General features: G+C 39.6%; 1 protein-coding gene across 1 annotated transcript; it reads right to left on the bottom strand.

Annotated features, from left to right (window-relative positions):
* Positions 1-14,576: 14,576 nt before the first annotated feature.
* On the bottom strand, positions 14,577-15,512 carry LOC101103581 (olfactory receptor 4D2). The gene has a single exon (XM_004013171.5). The coding sequence runs from the start codon at positions 15,510-15,512 to the stop codon at positions 14,577-14,579; it is 936 nt and encodes a 311-aa protein (XP_004013220.3).

The raw sequence follows: 15,512 nt of genomic DNA, 5'->3' as shown, positions 1-15,512 counted from the left end.
TGACCCAGAAAGATGTTATGGGGAGGGAGGTGGGAGGGGGGTTCATGTTTGGGAATGCATGTAAGAATTAAAGATTTTAAAATTTAAAAAATAAAAAACTAAAATTTAAAAATAAATAAATAAATAAATAAATAAATATTAAAAAACTCCTAGAGGAAAACATAGGCAAAACACTCTCCGACATAAATCACAGCAGGATTTTCTATGACCTACCTCCCAGAGGAATGGAAATAAAAGCAAAAATAAACAAATGGGACCTAATTAAACTTAAAAACATTTGAACAATAAGAGAGACTATAAGCAAGGTGAAAAGATAGCCTTCAGAATGGGAGAAAATAATAGCAAATTAATTAATCTCAAAATAATAGCAAATGAATTAATCTCAAAAATTAATTCTGACAATGAATTAATCTCAAAAATATACAAGCAGTGCATGCAGCTCAATTCCAGAAAAATAAACCACCCAATCAGAAAATGGGCCAAAGAACTAAACAGACATTTCTCCAAAGAAGACATACAGATGGCTAACAAACACATGAAAAGATGCCTAACATCACTCATTATCAGAGAAATGCAAATCAAAACTACAATGAGGTACCATATCACACCAGTCAGAATGGCTGCTATCCAAAAGTCTACAAACAATAAATGCTCAAGAGGGTGTGGAGAAAAGGGAACCCTCTTACACTGTTGGTGGGAATGCAAACTAGTACAGCCACTATGGAGAACAGTGTGGAGATTCCTTTAAAAACTTGAAATAGAACTGCCATATGACCCAGCAATCCCACTGGTGGGCATAGACACCAAGGAAACCAGAATTGAAAGAGACACGTGTACCCCAATATTCATCGCAGCACTGTTTATAATAGCCAGGACATGGAAGCAACCTAGACGTCCATCATCAGACAAATGGATAAGGAAGCTGTGGTATATATACACAACGGAATATTTACTCAGCCATTAAGAAGAATACATTTGAGTCAGTTCTAATGAGGTGGATGAAACTGGAGCCTATTATAAAGAGTGAAGTACACCAGAAAGGAAAACACCAATACAGTATACTAATGTATATATATGGACTTTAGAAAGATGGTAAGAAAAGACCCTGATGCTGGGAGGGATTGAGGGCAGGAGGAGAAGGGGACGACAGAGGATGAGATGGCTGAATGGCATCACTGACTCGATGGACATGAGTTTGAGTAAACTCCAGGAGTTGGTGATGGACAGGGAGGCCTGGCGTGCTGCAATTCATGGGGTCGCAAAGAGTCAGACACTACTGAGTGACTGAACTGAACTGAACTGAACGATAATCCTATATATGAGACAGCAAAAGAGACGCAGATGTATAGAACAGTCTTTTGGACTCTGGGAGAAGGCAAGGGTGGGATGATTAGAGAGAATAGCATTGAAACAAGTATATTGTAATATGTGAAACAGATCACCAGTCCAGGTTCGATGCATGAGACAGGGTGCTCAGGGCTGGTGCACTGGGATGACCAAGAGGGATGGGATGGGGAGGGAGGTGGGAGGGGGGTTCAGGATGGGGAACACATGTACACCCATGGCTAGTTCATGTCGATGTATGGCAAAACCACTACAATATTGTAAAGTAATTAACCTCCAATTAAAATAAATTTATATTAAAAATAAATTATTTAAAAAAATATTAGCTACCAGGGAAGCCCATTACTATGTATATGTCTACACCAAATGAATGATTTAATTAAATATTTTAACTCCTAAATGATCAGGGGAAAGTGGTGAACCCCTTGAGATTTACTAATCTTATGATTTATTTGAGGTTTCCTGTATTAAACAGATTTAAACGGGTGGCAAAAATAAATAAATAAAAGCTATCAAAGCATATGCAGAAGGAGATGGGGAGACTGGAATCCTTGTGAACTGCTGATGGGAATGTAGAATGACATAGCCACTGGGGAAAAAGTAGGATGATTCTTCAAAAACTTAAGCATAGGATTATCATATGACCCAGCAATTCTACCTCTAGGTATAGTTCCAAAAGGTTTGAAAACAGGTACTACTTAAACAGATACTTATATACAAATGTTCAAGCAGCAGTATTCACAATAGCCAAAAGTGGCAACAAACTGTCTGCCCATAGATGAATGGGTAACTAAGATGTAAAATATATGGCTATCATTGATAATATATGATTGAACAAGGAATTCTCTGGAGGTCCAGTGATTAAGACTCTGCCTTCCAATACAGGGGTGTGGGTTCAATCTCTGGCTGGAGAACTAAGGTTCCCTTTGCCATAGGGTGAGTCTAAAATTTTAAAAAATAAATAAGGCTTGTTTTTTAAATATATATATTATTGAACATTATTCAGCCATATAAAAGTATAAAGTACCAAAACATGCTATTGTACAGCATGGATGAACCTTGAAGACATTATGCTAAGTGAAATAAGCCAGACACAAAAGGACAAGTATATAAGATTCAACTTATACAAGGTACCAGAATAGACAGATTCATAAAGAGGGAAAATAAAATAAAGGTTACCAGGGGCTGGAGGAGAGGAAAGAATAGGTAGTTAGTATTTAATGGGTATAGTTTCTCTTTGGGATGATGAAAAAGTTCTTAAAATAAATAGTGGTGACAATTATATAACATTGTAAATGTGCTTAATGATACTGAATTGTATGCTAAAAATGGTAACATTTATGTTATGTATATCTTACCATAATACATATATATAAATGATGCAATGGACCAGTTAGACCTAACTGATATCTATAGGATATTTCACCCCCAAACAATGAATTTCACCTTTTTCTCAAGTGTAGGTGGAACCCTTTCCAGGATAGATCACATCCTGGGCCATAAATCTAGCCTTGGTACATTTAAAAAATTGAAATCATTCCAAGCATCTTTTCTGATCATGATGTGGTAAGATGAGATGTCAACTACAGAAAAAAAAACTATTAAAAATACAACCATATGGAGGTTAAATGGGGTTCTCAAGGCAAGAATACTGAAGTGGTTTGCCATTCCCTTCTCCAGTGAGAGAATGCGGTCCACTGGAGAAGGGACTGGCAAACCACTTCAGTATTCTTGCCTTGAGAACCCCATGAACAGTATGAAAAGGCAAAATGATAGGATACTGAAAGAGGAACTCCCCAGGTCAGTAGGTGCCCAATATGCTACTGGAGATCAGTGGAGAAATAACTCCAGAAAGAATGAAGGGATGAAGCCAAAGCAAAAACAATACCCAGCTGTGGATGTGACTGGTGATAGAAGCAAGGTCCGATGCTGTAAAGAGCAATATTGCATAGGAACCTGGAATGTCAGCTCCATGAATCAAGGCAAATTGGAAGTGGTCAAACAAGAGATGGCAAGAGTGAACATCAACATTCTAGGAATCAGTGAACTAAAATGGACTGGAAACGGTGAATTTAACTCAGATGACCATTATATCTACTACTGCAGGCAGGAATCCCTCAGAAGAAAGGGAGTAGCCATCATGGTCAACAAAAGATTCCGAAATGCAGTACTTGGATGCAGTCTCAAAAATGACAGAATAATCTCTGTTCATCTCCAAGGCAAACCATTCAATATCACAGTTATCCAAGTCTGTGCCCCAACTGGTAATGGTGAAGAAGCTGAAGTTGAACGGTTCTATGAAGACCTACAAGACCTTTTAGAACTAATACCCAAAAAAGATGTCCTTTTCATCATAGGGGACTGGAATGCAAAAGTAGGAAGTCAAGAAACACCTGGAGTAACAGGCAAATTTGGCCTTGGAATGCGGAATGAAGCAGGGCAAAGACTAATAAAGTTTTGTCAAGAAAATGCACTGGTCATAGCAAACACCTTCTTCCAACAACACCATAGAAGATTCTACACATGAACATCACCAGATGGTCAACACCAAAATCAGATTGATTATATTCTTTGCAGCCAAAGATGGAGAAGCTCTATACAGTCAACAAAAACAAGACCAGGAGCTGACTGTGGCTCAGATCATGAACTCCTTATTACCAAATTCAGACTCAAATTGAAGAAAGTAGTGAAAACCGCTAGACCATTCAGGTATGACCTAAATCAAATCCTTTATGATTATACAGTAGAAGTGAGAAATAGATTTAAGGGCCTAGATCTGATAGATAGAGTGCCTGATGAACTATGGACTGAGGTTCATGACATTGTACAGGAGACAGGGATCAAGACCATCCCCATGGAAAAGAAATGCAAAAAAGAAAAATGGCTGTCTAGGGAGGCCTTAAAAATAGCTGTGAAAAGAAGAGAGGTGAAAAGCAAAGGAAAGATATAAGCATCTGAATACAGAGTTCCAAAGAATAGGAAGAAGAGAAAAGAAAGCCTTCTTCAGTGATCAATGCAAAGAAATAGAGGGAAACAACAGAATGGGAAAGACTAGAGATCTCTTCAAGAAAATTAGAGATACCAAGGGAATATTTCATGCAAAGATGGGCTCGATAAAGGACAGAAATGGTCTGAACCTAACAGAAGCAGAAGATATCAAGAAGAGGTGGCAAGAATACACAGAACCATACAAAAAAGATCTTCACGACCCAGATAATCATGATGGTGTGATCACTAATCTAGAGCCAGACATCCTGGAATGTGAAGTCAAGTGGGCCTTGGAAAGCATCGCTATGAACAAAGCTAGTGGAGGTGATGGAATTCCAGCTGAGGTATTTCAAATCCTGAAAGATGATGCTGTGAAAGTGCTGCACTCAATATACCAGCAAATTTGGAAAACTCAGCAGTGGCCACAGGACTGGAAAAGTCAGTTCTCATTCCAATCCCAAAGAAAGGCAACGCCAAAGAATGCTCAAACTACCGCACAATTGCACTTACCTCACATGCTAGTAAAGTAATGCTCAAAATTCTCCAAGCCAGGCTTCAGCAATACGTGAACCGTGAACTTCCTGATGTTCAAGCTGGTTTTAGAAAAGGCAGAAGAACCAGAGATCAAATTGCCAATATCTGCTGGATCATGGAAAAGCAAGAGAGTTCCAGAAAAACATCTATTTCTGCTTTATTGCCTATGCCAAAGCCTTTGACTGTGTGGATCACAAGAAACTGTGGAAAATTCTGAAAGAGATGGGAATACCAGACCACCTGACCTGCCTCTGGTGAAATCTGTATGCAGGTCAGGAAGCAGCAGTTAGAACTGGACATGAAACAACAGAGTGGTTCCAGATAGGAAAAGGAGTACATCAAGGCTGTCTATTGTCACCCTGCTTATTTAACTTCTATGCAGAGTACTTCATGAGAAACGCTGGACTGGAAAAAACACAAGCTGGAATCAAGATTGCCGGGAGAAATATCAATAACCTCAGATATGCAGATGACACCACCCTTATGGCAGAAAGTGAAGAGGAACTAAAAGCCTCTTGATGAAAGTGAAAGAGGAGAGTGAAAAAGTTGACTTAAAGCTCAACATTTAGAAAACGAAGATCATGGCATCTGGTCCCATGACTTCATGGGAAATAGATGGGGAAACAGAAAGTGTCAGACTTTATTTTTTGGGGGCTCCAAAATCACTGCAGATGGTGACTGCAGCCATGAAATTAAAAGACGCTTACTCCTTGGAAGAAAAGTTATGACCAACCTAGATAGTATATTCAAAAACAGAGACATTACTTTGCCGACTAAGGTCCGTCTAGTCAAGGCTATGGTTTTTCCTGTGGTCATGTATGGATGTGAGAGTTGGACTGTGAAAAAGGCTGAGCACCGAAGAATTGATGCTTTTGAACTGTGGTGTTGGAGAAGACTCTTGAGAGTCCCTTGGACTGCAAGGAGATCCAACCAGTCCATTCTGAAGGAGATCAGTCCTGGGATTTCTTTGGAAGGAATGATGCTGAAGCTGAAGCTCCAGTACTTTGGCCACCTCATGTGAAGAGTTGACTCATTGGAAAAGACTCTGATGCTGGGAGGGACTGGGGGCAGGAGGAGAAGGGGACGACAGAGGATGAGATGGCTGGATGGCATCACGGACTCGATGGACGTGAGTCTGAGTGAACTCTGGGAGATGGTAATGGACAGGGAGGCCTGGCGTGCTGCAATTCATGGAGTCGGACACGACTGAGTGACTGAACTGAACTGAACTGAAGCCAGAAAGAAAAACACCAATACAGTATGCTAATGCATATATATGGAATTTAGAAAGAAGGTAATGATAACCCTATATGTGAGACAGCAAGAGACACAGATGTATTGAACAGTCTTTTGGACTCTGTGGGAGAGGGAGAGGGCAGGATGATTTGGGAGAATGGCATTGAAACATGTAAAATATCATATGTGAAGCGAATCACCAGTCCAGGTTTGATGCATGATACAGGGTACTTGGGCCTGGTGCACTGGGATGACCCAGAGGGATGGGATGGGGAGGGAGGTGAGATGGGAGTTCAGGATGGGGAACACATGTACAGTCATGATGGATTCAAGTCAATGTATGGAAAACCAATACAATTTTGTAAAGTAAAATAAATATACTAATTAATTTTAAAAAATAAATAAAAGTGAGGCACTATATACATAAAAAAAATAAATCCAAGTAAGATTCTCTATGACCCACCTCCTATAGTAATGGAAATAAGAACAAAAGTAAACAAATGGGACCTCATTAAACTTAGATGCTTTTATGCAGCAAAAGAAACTATAAGTAAGGTGAAAAGCCAACCCTCAGAATGGGAGAAAATAATAGCAACTGAAACAACTGACAAAGGATTAGTTTCCAAAATATGCTAGCAGCTCATACAACTCAATACCAAAAAAGCAAACAACCCAATCAAAAAGTGGGTAACAGACCTAAACGGCCATTTTTCCAAAGAAGACATACAGAAGGCTAATGAACACTTGAAAAAATGCTCAACATTGCTCATTATTAGAGAAATGCAAATCAAAATTAGAATGAAATATTACCTCACACCAGTTAGAATGGCCATCATCAAAAGTCTACAACAATAAATGCTGGAGAGGGTGTGGAGAAAAGAGATTGTTCTTGCACTGTTGATGGGAATGTAAATTGATGCAGCCACAATGGAAGATGGTATGGAGATTCCTTAAAAAGCTAGGAATAAAACCACAATGTGACTCAGCAATCCCACTCCTAGGCATATACCCTGAGGAAATAAAAACTGAAAGAGATACATGTATCCCATTGTTCACTGCAGCACTATTTACAATAGCTAAAACAGGAAAGCAACCTAGATGTCCATTGACAGATGAATAGATAAAGAAGTGGTACATATACACAATGGAATATTACTCAGCCATAAAAAGGAATGCATTTAAGTCAGTTCTAATGAGGTGGATGAACCTAGAGCCTATCATCCAGAGTGAAGTAAGTCAGATAGAGAAAGATAAATATCGTATTCCAACACATATATACAGAATCTAGAAAAATGGTAATGAAGAATTTATTTGCAGGTCATCAGTGGAGAAACAGACAAAAAGTATAGACCTATGGTCGTGGGAGAGGGGAGGAGAGGGTGAGATGGTGATATGTATGATGAGAGTAACATGGAAATTTACATTACCATGTGTAAAATAGATAGCTAATGGGAATTTGCTGTATGCTCTGTATCAACCTAGACGGGTGGGATGGGGAGGGAGATGGGAGTGAGCTTCAAAAGGGAGAGGATGTATGTATACCTATGACTGATTCATGTTGAGGTGTGACAGAAAACAACAAAATTCTGCAAAGCAATTATCATTCTTTTAAAAAACAAATACTTTTATTTTTAAAAAGCCATTGTTTTTTCTGTCTATATATTTCTTTTCTCAAGACACATAAGATGATAAAGTATCTACTAAGCCACATCTCAGCCTCCAAGTTGATTCCTCAGTGTGGGACTGTATGGAATTTGTCTGCTTTAGAGAAATGATTCCAGTGTATTATTGTTTTGAGTTACTTGGCCCATTGTGAAAGTTCAATAAATGCTTTAAAAAATTAATAAACCAAAACATCAATTAAGTAGAATCAGGAGAACAGATGGAGGAGTTCTCACACCCTACGACAACCTCCAAAACCAAAAAGAAGAACAAAGGCTTCCCTACTTCCAATGAAAAGACTGGCAAGGATTCAGTCTGTGAAGAGCCATGGACACTTTGTTACTGCAGTCTCCCACTCTCCTTTCCCTTCTGTATAAATGCATTCTTCTTCTCTTGCCCTGAAGGACTTGCACACGGCTCACCAAGGGTGCAGACCCTGAATTGCAATTCTCTGCTGGTCCCAAATGAACCCGTCTTTGCTGGAGAAGTATTTGGCTATTTGTTTTAGATCAATTTGTTAACAGAATTGAGGGTTATCTTTTTTAAGAGTAAGAGAGCAGTAAAAGGTAGCTTGAGTCCACCTCTATACTCAATGCTGAGGATACAAAAATAAGACTACATTCTCCTCTCAAGGAACTCAGCTGCTGATGGGGAAAATAAAGGCATTTCAGAGAGGAGAGAGCTCTACTAGGGGAATGCTCCAAGGTTATAAGACTGAGCAAATAACCATGACTGGGAGAGAAGGAAGTCTTTGGAGAGGAGATGATATTTAAACAGAAGTGAAGTTCAAGTCTGTTAGGCAGACAAAGGAGGGAAAGTGGGTATCTGGCAGGAAGAACAGAAACCAGAGATGAAATGGTACAGCATACCCTCCATGACCCTTGAAAGCCTCGACAAGGCTGGAGCACAGAGGAAGTGGTGGGACATTAGGTGGAGAGAAGGCAGGGATCACTCTGAATTGTGCTAAGGGACCAGGTCCATACATTTAGGTTTTACCTTGAGGGTGGTGAGAACCAGGGGAGGACATTACGCAGAAGAATGACCTACTTAGTAGGGCCTCAGTGGCAGCAGGGAGGAGGACAGAGGGGAGAGTTGAGAGGATGGACAGAGCGGTATATGGCTCCTCTGTTTATTCATACCACATCTTGTTTCATAAAAGACTTAATCAGAGTAGTTAAAGTCCTATGACTTTTCCTCTGTCCTCAATTCAGCCCATCCCAACTTCAAAGTTGTTAAAGATGTGAGGAGAGTGAAGAGGTAGAGGAGAAAGGGAACAGGAGTTGCGAGCTAAGAAAGAAGGAGGAAGATTAAAAATATTAAGAAAAATCAGGAGTGGAAGACTGTGAGCCCCCAGGGACCCACTAACTCAGTGATATCAGGACACTGGTTCAGTGAGTCTGTGGTGCCCTTGACCTCTCCCTCATGAGCCAGGATGCCTCCATGCTTCATTATGGTGTGTGTCCTCACACATCTCATTCAAGGGCTGGAGGTGACGATACATTTGGGGGAAGTCGCTTCTGCATATCTTGCCTGTAATCATGGAGCAGAAACCTTCTCTAGCAGCTCCTTGGCTAATACATTTTTTGTTGAAATTTTCAATCCTGGATCAGATACACACTTCAGGAAGCCTTGCTTCTAAATGTTTTAGGAAAGTGCACAATTTTGCTGCGGGACAAACAAAGGGGAAGTGGCTAAGAATGGCTTTGAGCAGACCCCCCAAAACAAGACTATCATCTTATAAAGCACCTGCAATATGGACTGAACATGATGGACCAGAGGCAACAGCAGGTTGAGAGATGCAAAGTCTGTCTTATACAGAAAAACTCTTAACAGCAGAGGTCATGTACTCAAATGCATGTAAATGAGAGAAGAAGGTCAGATAATAATTTACTCTCTAAAGAGGTACTGGGACCCATCATTCTCCCCAAATTGAGTTAAATCTGAGTGTTTAACTCAAGGTGAAAAGACAGGAAAGCAGAATTTTTATTTGCAGAAACAGTAACTCCAGAAAAATGTACCTCCATGTTTTGGCATTTGGGTGACTTCCAGTAAACAGCTGATATACACCTGAGCTCCTAAAATGAAGTCTGAAAGTTTTAACATAAAGAGGGGTACAAATTTTAACATAAAGAGAGGTACTGCCTTGCTCTTGAGTGTAGGTAGCCAGGAATCACCAGGGATTAAGGAAGGCCACTAACACAAAAGGAAAAAACAAATAAATAGGAAAATGAATGCGAAGCAAAACCAAAATGACATAAGAAACAGAAAAAAAGTTTATTTAGCTAACATCTGCTGAGAGAAGCAAGAAGGTATAATATCCATAAAACAAGGGCATGAAAAAATAATGTATGAAAAAATTATAGAGCAAAAAAGAATTCTTGGGAATTAAAACATGTTTTCAGAAATGGAAACTTTAATAGAGGGCTGGAAAGTAGCACTGAGGAATTTTCTTCTGAATGTAGAATGAAAATACAATTAATTAACGTGTCCTCAAGATAGGGCCCAGAAAGGGTAGTCAGAGTCTGAGTCTCCTTTTCGAGCTACCCACTGTGGTGTTAACTCAAGACAAGAAGACTGTTCCTATAGCAGGATGACTCAGTTTAGGTAGCATATCTCCAAATGGATGAGAAAGGTGTCTATACAGAGGTGGAGCCTGATGTTAACTGTCAGAGCACAAGCAGGGTGAGGAGGGTTTCCACATTGGAAGGTTCTGATGGAACATGAGTAAGGTAAGAAAAGCATCTGAGCAGGGAGCTGACCTGCTGTGTGATACCAAGGCCCAAGTGCAGTGAGGAAAGTATCAGGAGAGAGAGGGGAAATGTAGACAGAATTACTATGGGAGATGTTTGCATAGAAAGGGTGAATTAAATAATTAATTTTATGTGATTTGAAATATATATAATATATAATTATATATATATATATAAAGAATAATACCAGATCACCTGACCTGCCTCTTGCGAAACCTATATGCAGGTCAGGAAGCAACAGTTAGAACTGGACATGGAACAACAGACTGGTTCCAAATAGGAAAAGGAGGACGTCAAGGCTGTATATTGTCACCCTGCTTATTTAATTTATATGCAGAGTACATAATGAGAAATGCTGGGCTGGATGAAGTACAAGCTGGAATACAGATTGCCGGGAGAAATATCAGTAACCTCAGATATGCAGATGACACCACCCTTATGGCAAAAAGTGAAGAAGAACTAAAGATCCTCTTGATGAAAGTGAAAGAGGAGAGCAAAAAAGTTTGCTTAAAGCTCAACATTCAGAAAACTAAGATCATGGCATCTTGTCCCATCACTTCATGGCAAATAGATGGGGAAACAGTGGAAACAGTGGCAGACTTTATTTTGGCAGGCTCCAAAATCACTGCAGATGGTGATTGCAGCCATGAAATTAAAAGACACGTACTTCTTGGAAGGAAATTTATGACCAACCTAAACAGCATATTTTTAAAAATCAGAGACATTATTTTGTCCACAAAGGTCCGTCTAGTCAAGACTATGGTTTTTCCAGTAGTCATGTATGGATGTGAGAGTTGGACTATAAAGAAAGATGAGCACAGAAGAATCGATGCTTTTGAACTATGGTGTTGGAGAAGACTCTTGAGAGTCCCTTGGACTGCAAGGAGATCCAACCAGTCCATCCTAAAGGAGATCAGTCCTGAATGTTCATTGGAAGGACTGATGTTGAAGCTGAAGCTCCAATACTTTGGCCACCTGATGCGAAGAGCTGACTCATTGGAAAAGACCTTGATGTTGGGAAAGATTGAAGGCAGGAGGAGAAGGGGACAACAGAAGATGAGATGGTTAGATGGCATCACCGACTCAATGGACATGAGTTTGGGTAGACTCCGGGAGTTGGTGATGGACTGGGAGGCCTGGTGTACTGTGTTTCATGAAGTTGCAGAGTTGGACACGACTGAGCAACTGAACTGAACTGATAAAGAATAATATAAATATATAATAACTTTATATATATATAAATAATAATGGGAGCCAGGTTCCTCACCAGAGAAAGGAATTATAAGTAAAGAAAAATTGAATTCTATGGTGTTCCATTGGAAATGGAAATATCTGTGTGAATATATGATTTTCATCAGTTACACGGATGATAGAGGTAGATAGATAGATGATAGATACACAAAAATTGAATGGGACTGTTATATACGAGCACACCCAGCACTCAGATTTGCCTTTCACTACCATTCTCCTCAAAGGAAGCAGGACTGTTTACTGAAATAGGTGATTCCAGAGCTGGAGCAGAGAAAGCATAAAATAAGCATGGGACATTTCACTGGGCCAGTAAGAAAAAAAGTGCTCAAACAATAAAAAGAACACAGAAGCCAGCTTACAGACTCTGACCGGCCAATTCTGGGGTAAGTGGAGCATCAAAATAAGTCATGATAATAATAAATTATAACTTAATGAACAAAAAAGGAAAATTAATTTCACACAGGCATAAATAAATAAATGAATAAATTGGAAGTTTGGTAAGAAACTAGATATTCACATAGTCTCAAAGTACTTTCCCACAAAATATTTACTAACTTCCAAGGGAAAATGAATAACTTTAGTGATAAGCCTAATGAACACCTCTTAGTAATCAAAGTGATGAGACATTAGTAACAGGACATAGCAAAATCTCTTATGCGACTTCTGTAATATTCCTGGTAAAGTCAGTCACAAAAATGCCACACCTGACTGTACAGCAGTATTGGTGGAAATGTCTTTTTGCAGAAAATGCACACAAATGTTAGGGATTAGTGGGCATCAAGATTGTAACTTACTCTCAAACTTTCAGGGAAAAAGTGCGTTATGCTCTACTTGCACATATTCTGTAAGTGTGAGATTTTTCAAAAAGTTAAAAATGCTTTTAAACATTTTTTAAAGCTAGAAGAACTACATCGCAGAATATCATATCGTTTTGTCCTCTGGATAAAAAGCAATTAAAAAAAATAAGATTTCAATATGAACTAACACTAAAATAAAACTGACTACATAAAAACTAACACAAAAAATAGAGAAGGCAAATCACAAAGTGGAAGAAAGTACTGTAACAAATATAGGTGATAATAGATCAACCACTAAATTATGTAAGAACTCATACACTAAATAGAAAAAGTCAGAGGAAAGGGAACAAAATGCATTCATGAGAAACCTGCATACAATAAAAAGCATGGGAGGAAATGTTAGAGAAACGCAAATTAAGACTACAGTGAAATTTCATTTTTTTACCCACTTAATTAGCAAAAATAAAGAAATCCGACAATAGCTAATATTAGGAGGATATGAATCAATAGGACTACTTCAACACTGCTGATGAAATGCAATGCATTAACAACTTTGGGAAAGAATTTGGCATGATTTTGTAACGGTAAATCTTTGAAGATCTCATGGCTCAGCAATTCCACTTTAAAATATATGATGACGCATAGTTCCTCAACATAACAATTGGAGACAAGTAGAAGAAAATTCAAAAGAGCACTGTTTGCAACAGAAAACCTGAAACAATCCCACTAAGCTTATTCTCACAAAGGAATATTATACAGCAAAAAAAATAACACTACAGCCAAACGAAGTAACATGTGGCGTTCAGAAACATGATGTGGAGTGAAAAAAAAGCAAACCCCAGAATATTATATACAGTCTAATATTCGTATAAAGCTCAAGAAAGCAAAATAAAACAATATGTTGATTATGCAAAGGTGTAGTGAGATTATTTTTATAAATGATGGAATGATAAACACAAAATTCAAGAAAGTGCTTTCATTTGGGAAGAAGTGATGTGGTAGAGAGCACCTATAGGGAAGTCACTGGTACCATGTGATTCTTGAACGGACTATTGTATACAATATACAATAGTTTATACAATATATTGATAATGTTGTATATTATAATGTATATACATTTGTTTTTGTTCAGTTACTAAGTCTTGTTTGACTCTTTGTGACCCCATGGACTGCAGCACTCCAGGCTCACCTGTCCTTCACTACCTCCCTGAGTTTGCTTAAATTCATGACCATTGGGTCGATGATGCTATCTAACCATCTCATCTTCTGCTGCCCTCTTCTCCTTTACCGTCAGTCTTTCTGAGCATCAGGGTCTTTTCTAATGAGTTTTACACATGACTTTTTACTTGTAATAATTATTATACTATATTAAAATATACAGTGAAAATATCTGAATACTCATAATAATTTCCAATTTGAAAATAAAAAATACAGTTATATGGATCATTCAATGTTTTGTCACAATTTCTGATTCTGTTACTGGAAGGTTTGGGGTCACATATTAATTTTAGCAAGTTTGTTGAGGAAGAAGTTATGAGTTCGAGAGAGGCCAGGTGTCTCATTCAAGGTCATCCATGGGGTAAGTGTTGGTTAAAGTCTCCAATTTCAGGCTCTGGATCCTGTGCAGTTTCCAACAATCCAGACTCACACAAAAAGGGGTCCTGTGAAAAGGGGGTCAGGTACAGGAAAAAGAACTGCTTTTCTGGAGGAATGCTGTCATCCTAAGAGGAAACTGTCCACCAAGATGGCAGAAAAGAAGGTGTGACTTTCCAGAATGCTTCCATGACAATGCATCTTCTTGTCACAGGAGTATTCAAATCAACATCAAAATTAAAAAATAAGGATATTATCAATTTTGCTAAAAACTCTGAGTAAGTTGCTTAGGTTCACTATGCATTCACTTCTATGATAATCCATACAACAAAAACACAAGTTATGAACAGGGGAGATACAGTAGCTCTCTATGCCCACTCTACAAAGAAAACAAGGTCAAAGAGAAGTGAGGAACCCACTGTCACTCACTTTTACAAGCCAGAGGATGCCTCCCTAATCTCTTCACTGCTGCCTGCATCTCCTGGTTCCTCAGGGTATAGATCATGGGGTTGAGCATGGGGGTCATGATAGTTTGGCTAATGGACACAGCTTTGTCCATGGAGAAGGAGGTGAAGGGCCGGGCATAGAGGTAAATGCTTGGAACAAAGACCATAGACACCACGATAATGTGGGTGGTGCAGGTGGAAGCTGCTTTCCTCCTCGCCTGCCCTGAGTGGGACCTCAGCATCACCAGGATGGCTGAGTAGGAGACCAGGAGGAGGAGGAACCAGATGAGGACCAGCACCCCACTGTTGGAAATGATAAGGAACTCCAGGAGGGAGGTGTCAGTGCAGGCGAGTCTCAGCACTTGGGGAACATCACAGTAGAAGTTATCTAGGATGTTAGGGCCACAGAAAGGCAGTGGGAGCATCAGAGCCAGTTGGGAAATGGAGTGGATGAAGCCTCCCACCCAGCTAGCCACCACTAACCCCACACAGACCTGAGTGTTCATGATGGTGACATAGTGGAGGGGCCGGGAGATGGCAACAAGGCGGTCATAGGCCATCACTGAGAGGAAGAAAACCATGGCACCTCCCAGAAAGTGGAAGAAGAAAATCTGGGCCATGCAGCCCTGGTAGGAGATGGTCTTCTTCTCAGAGAGGAAGTCTGCCAGCATCTTCGGGGCAGTGACTGAGGAGAAACAGAGGTCTATGACGGCCAGGTTTCTGAGCAAAAAATACATGGGTGTGTGGAGCCTGGAATCAGAGCTCACCGTGACCATGATGAGGAGGTTTCCCATGACAGTAGTGATATAAACTAACAGGAACAGCAGAAACAAGAAGAGCTGGAGCTCCTGAGTCTGTGAGAGCCCCAGGAAGACAAATTCTGGCACCCATGTGCGGTTTCTTGTTTCCAT

This window comes from Ovis aries, chromosome 11, assembly GCF_016772045.2.
Source record: "Ovis aries strain OAR_USU_Benz2616 breed Rambouillet chromosome 11, ARS-UI_Ramb_v3.0, whole genome shotgun sequence".
Classification (NCBI taxonomy): domain Eukaryota; kingdom Metazoa; phylum Chordata; class Mammalia; order Artiodactyla; family Bovidae; genus Ovis; species Ovis aries.
This window is presented reverse-complemented; position numbering and strand designations above follow the sequence as displayed.

Coding starts and splice junctions, on each gene's coding strand:
- LOC101103581 (XM_004013171.5), bottom strand. CDS start 15,512: ATGGAAACAAGAAACCGCACATGGGTGCCAGAATTTGTCTTCCTGGGG.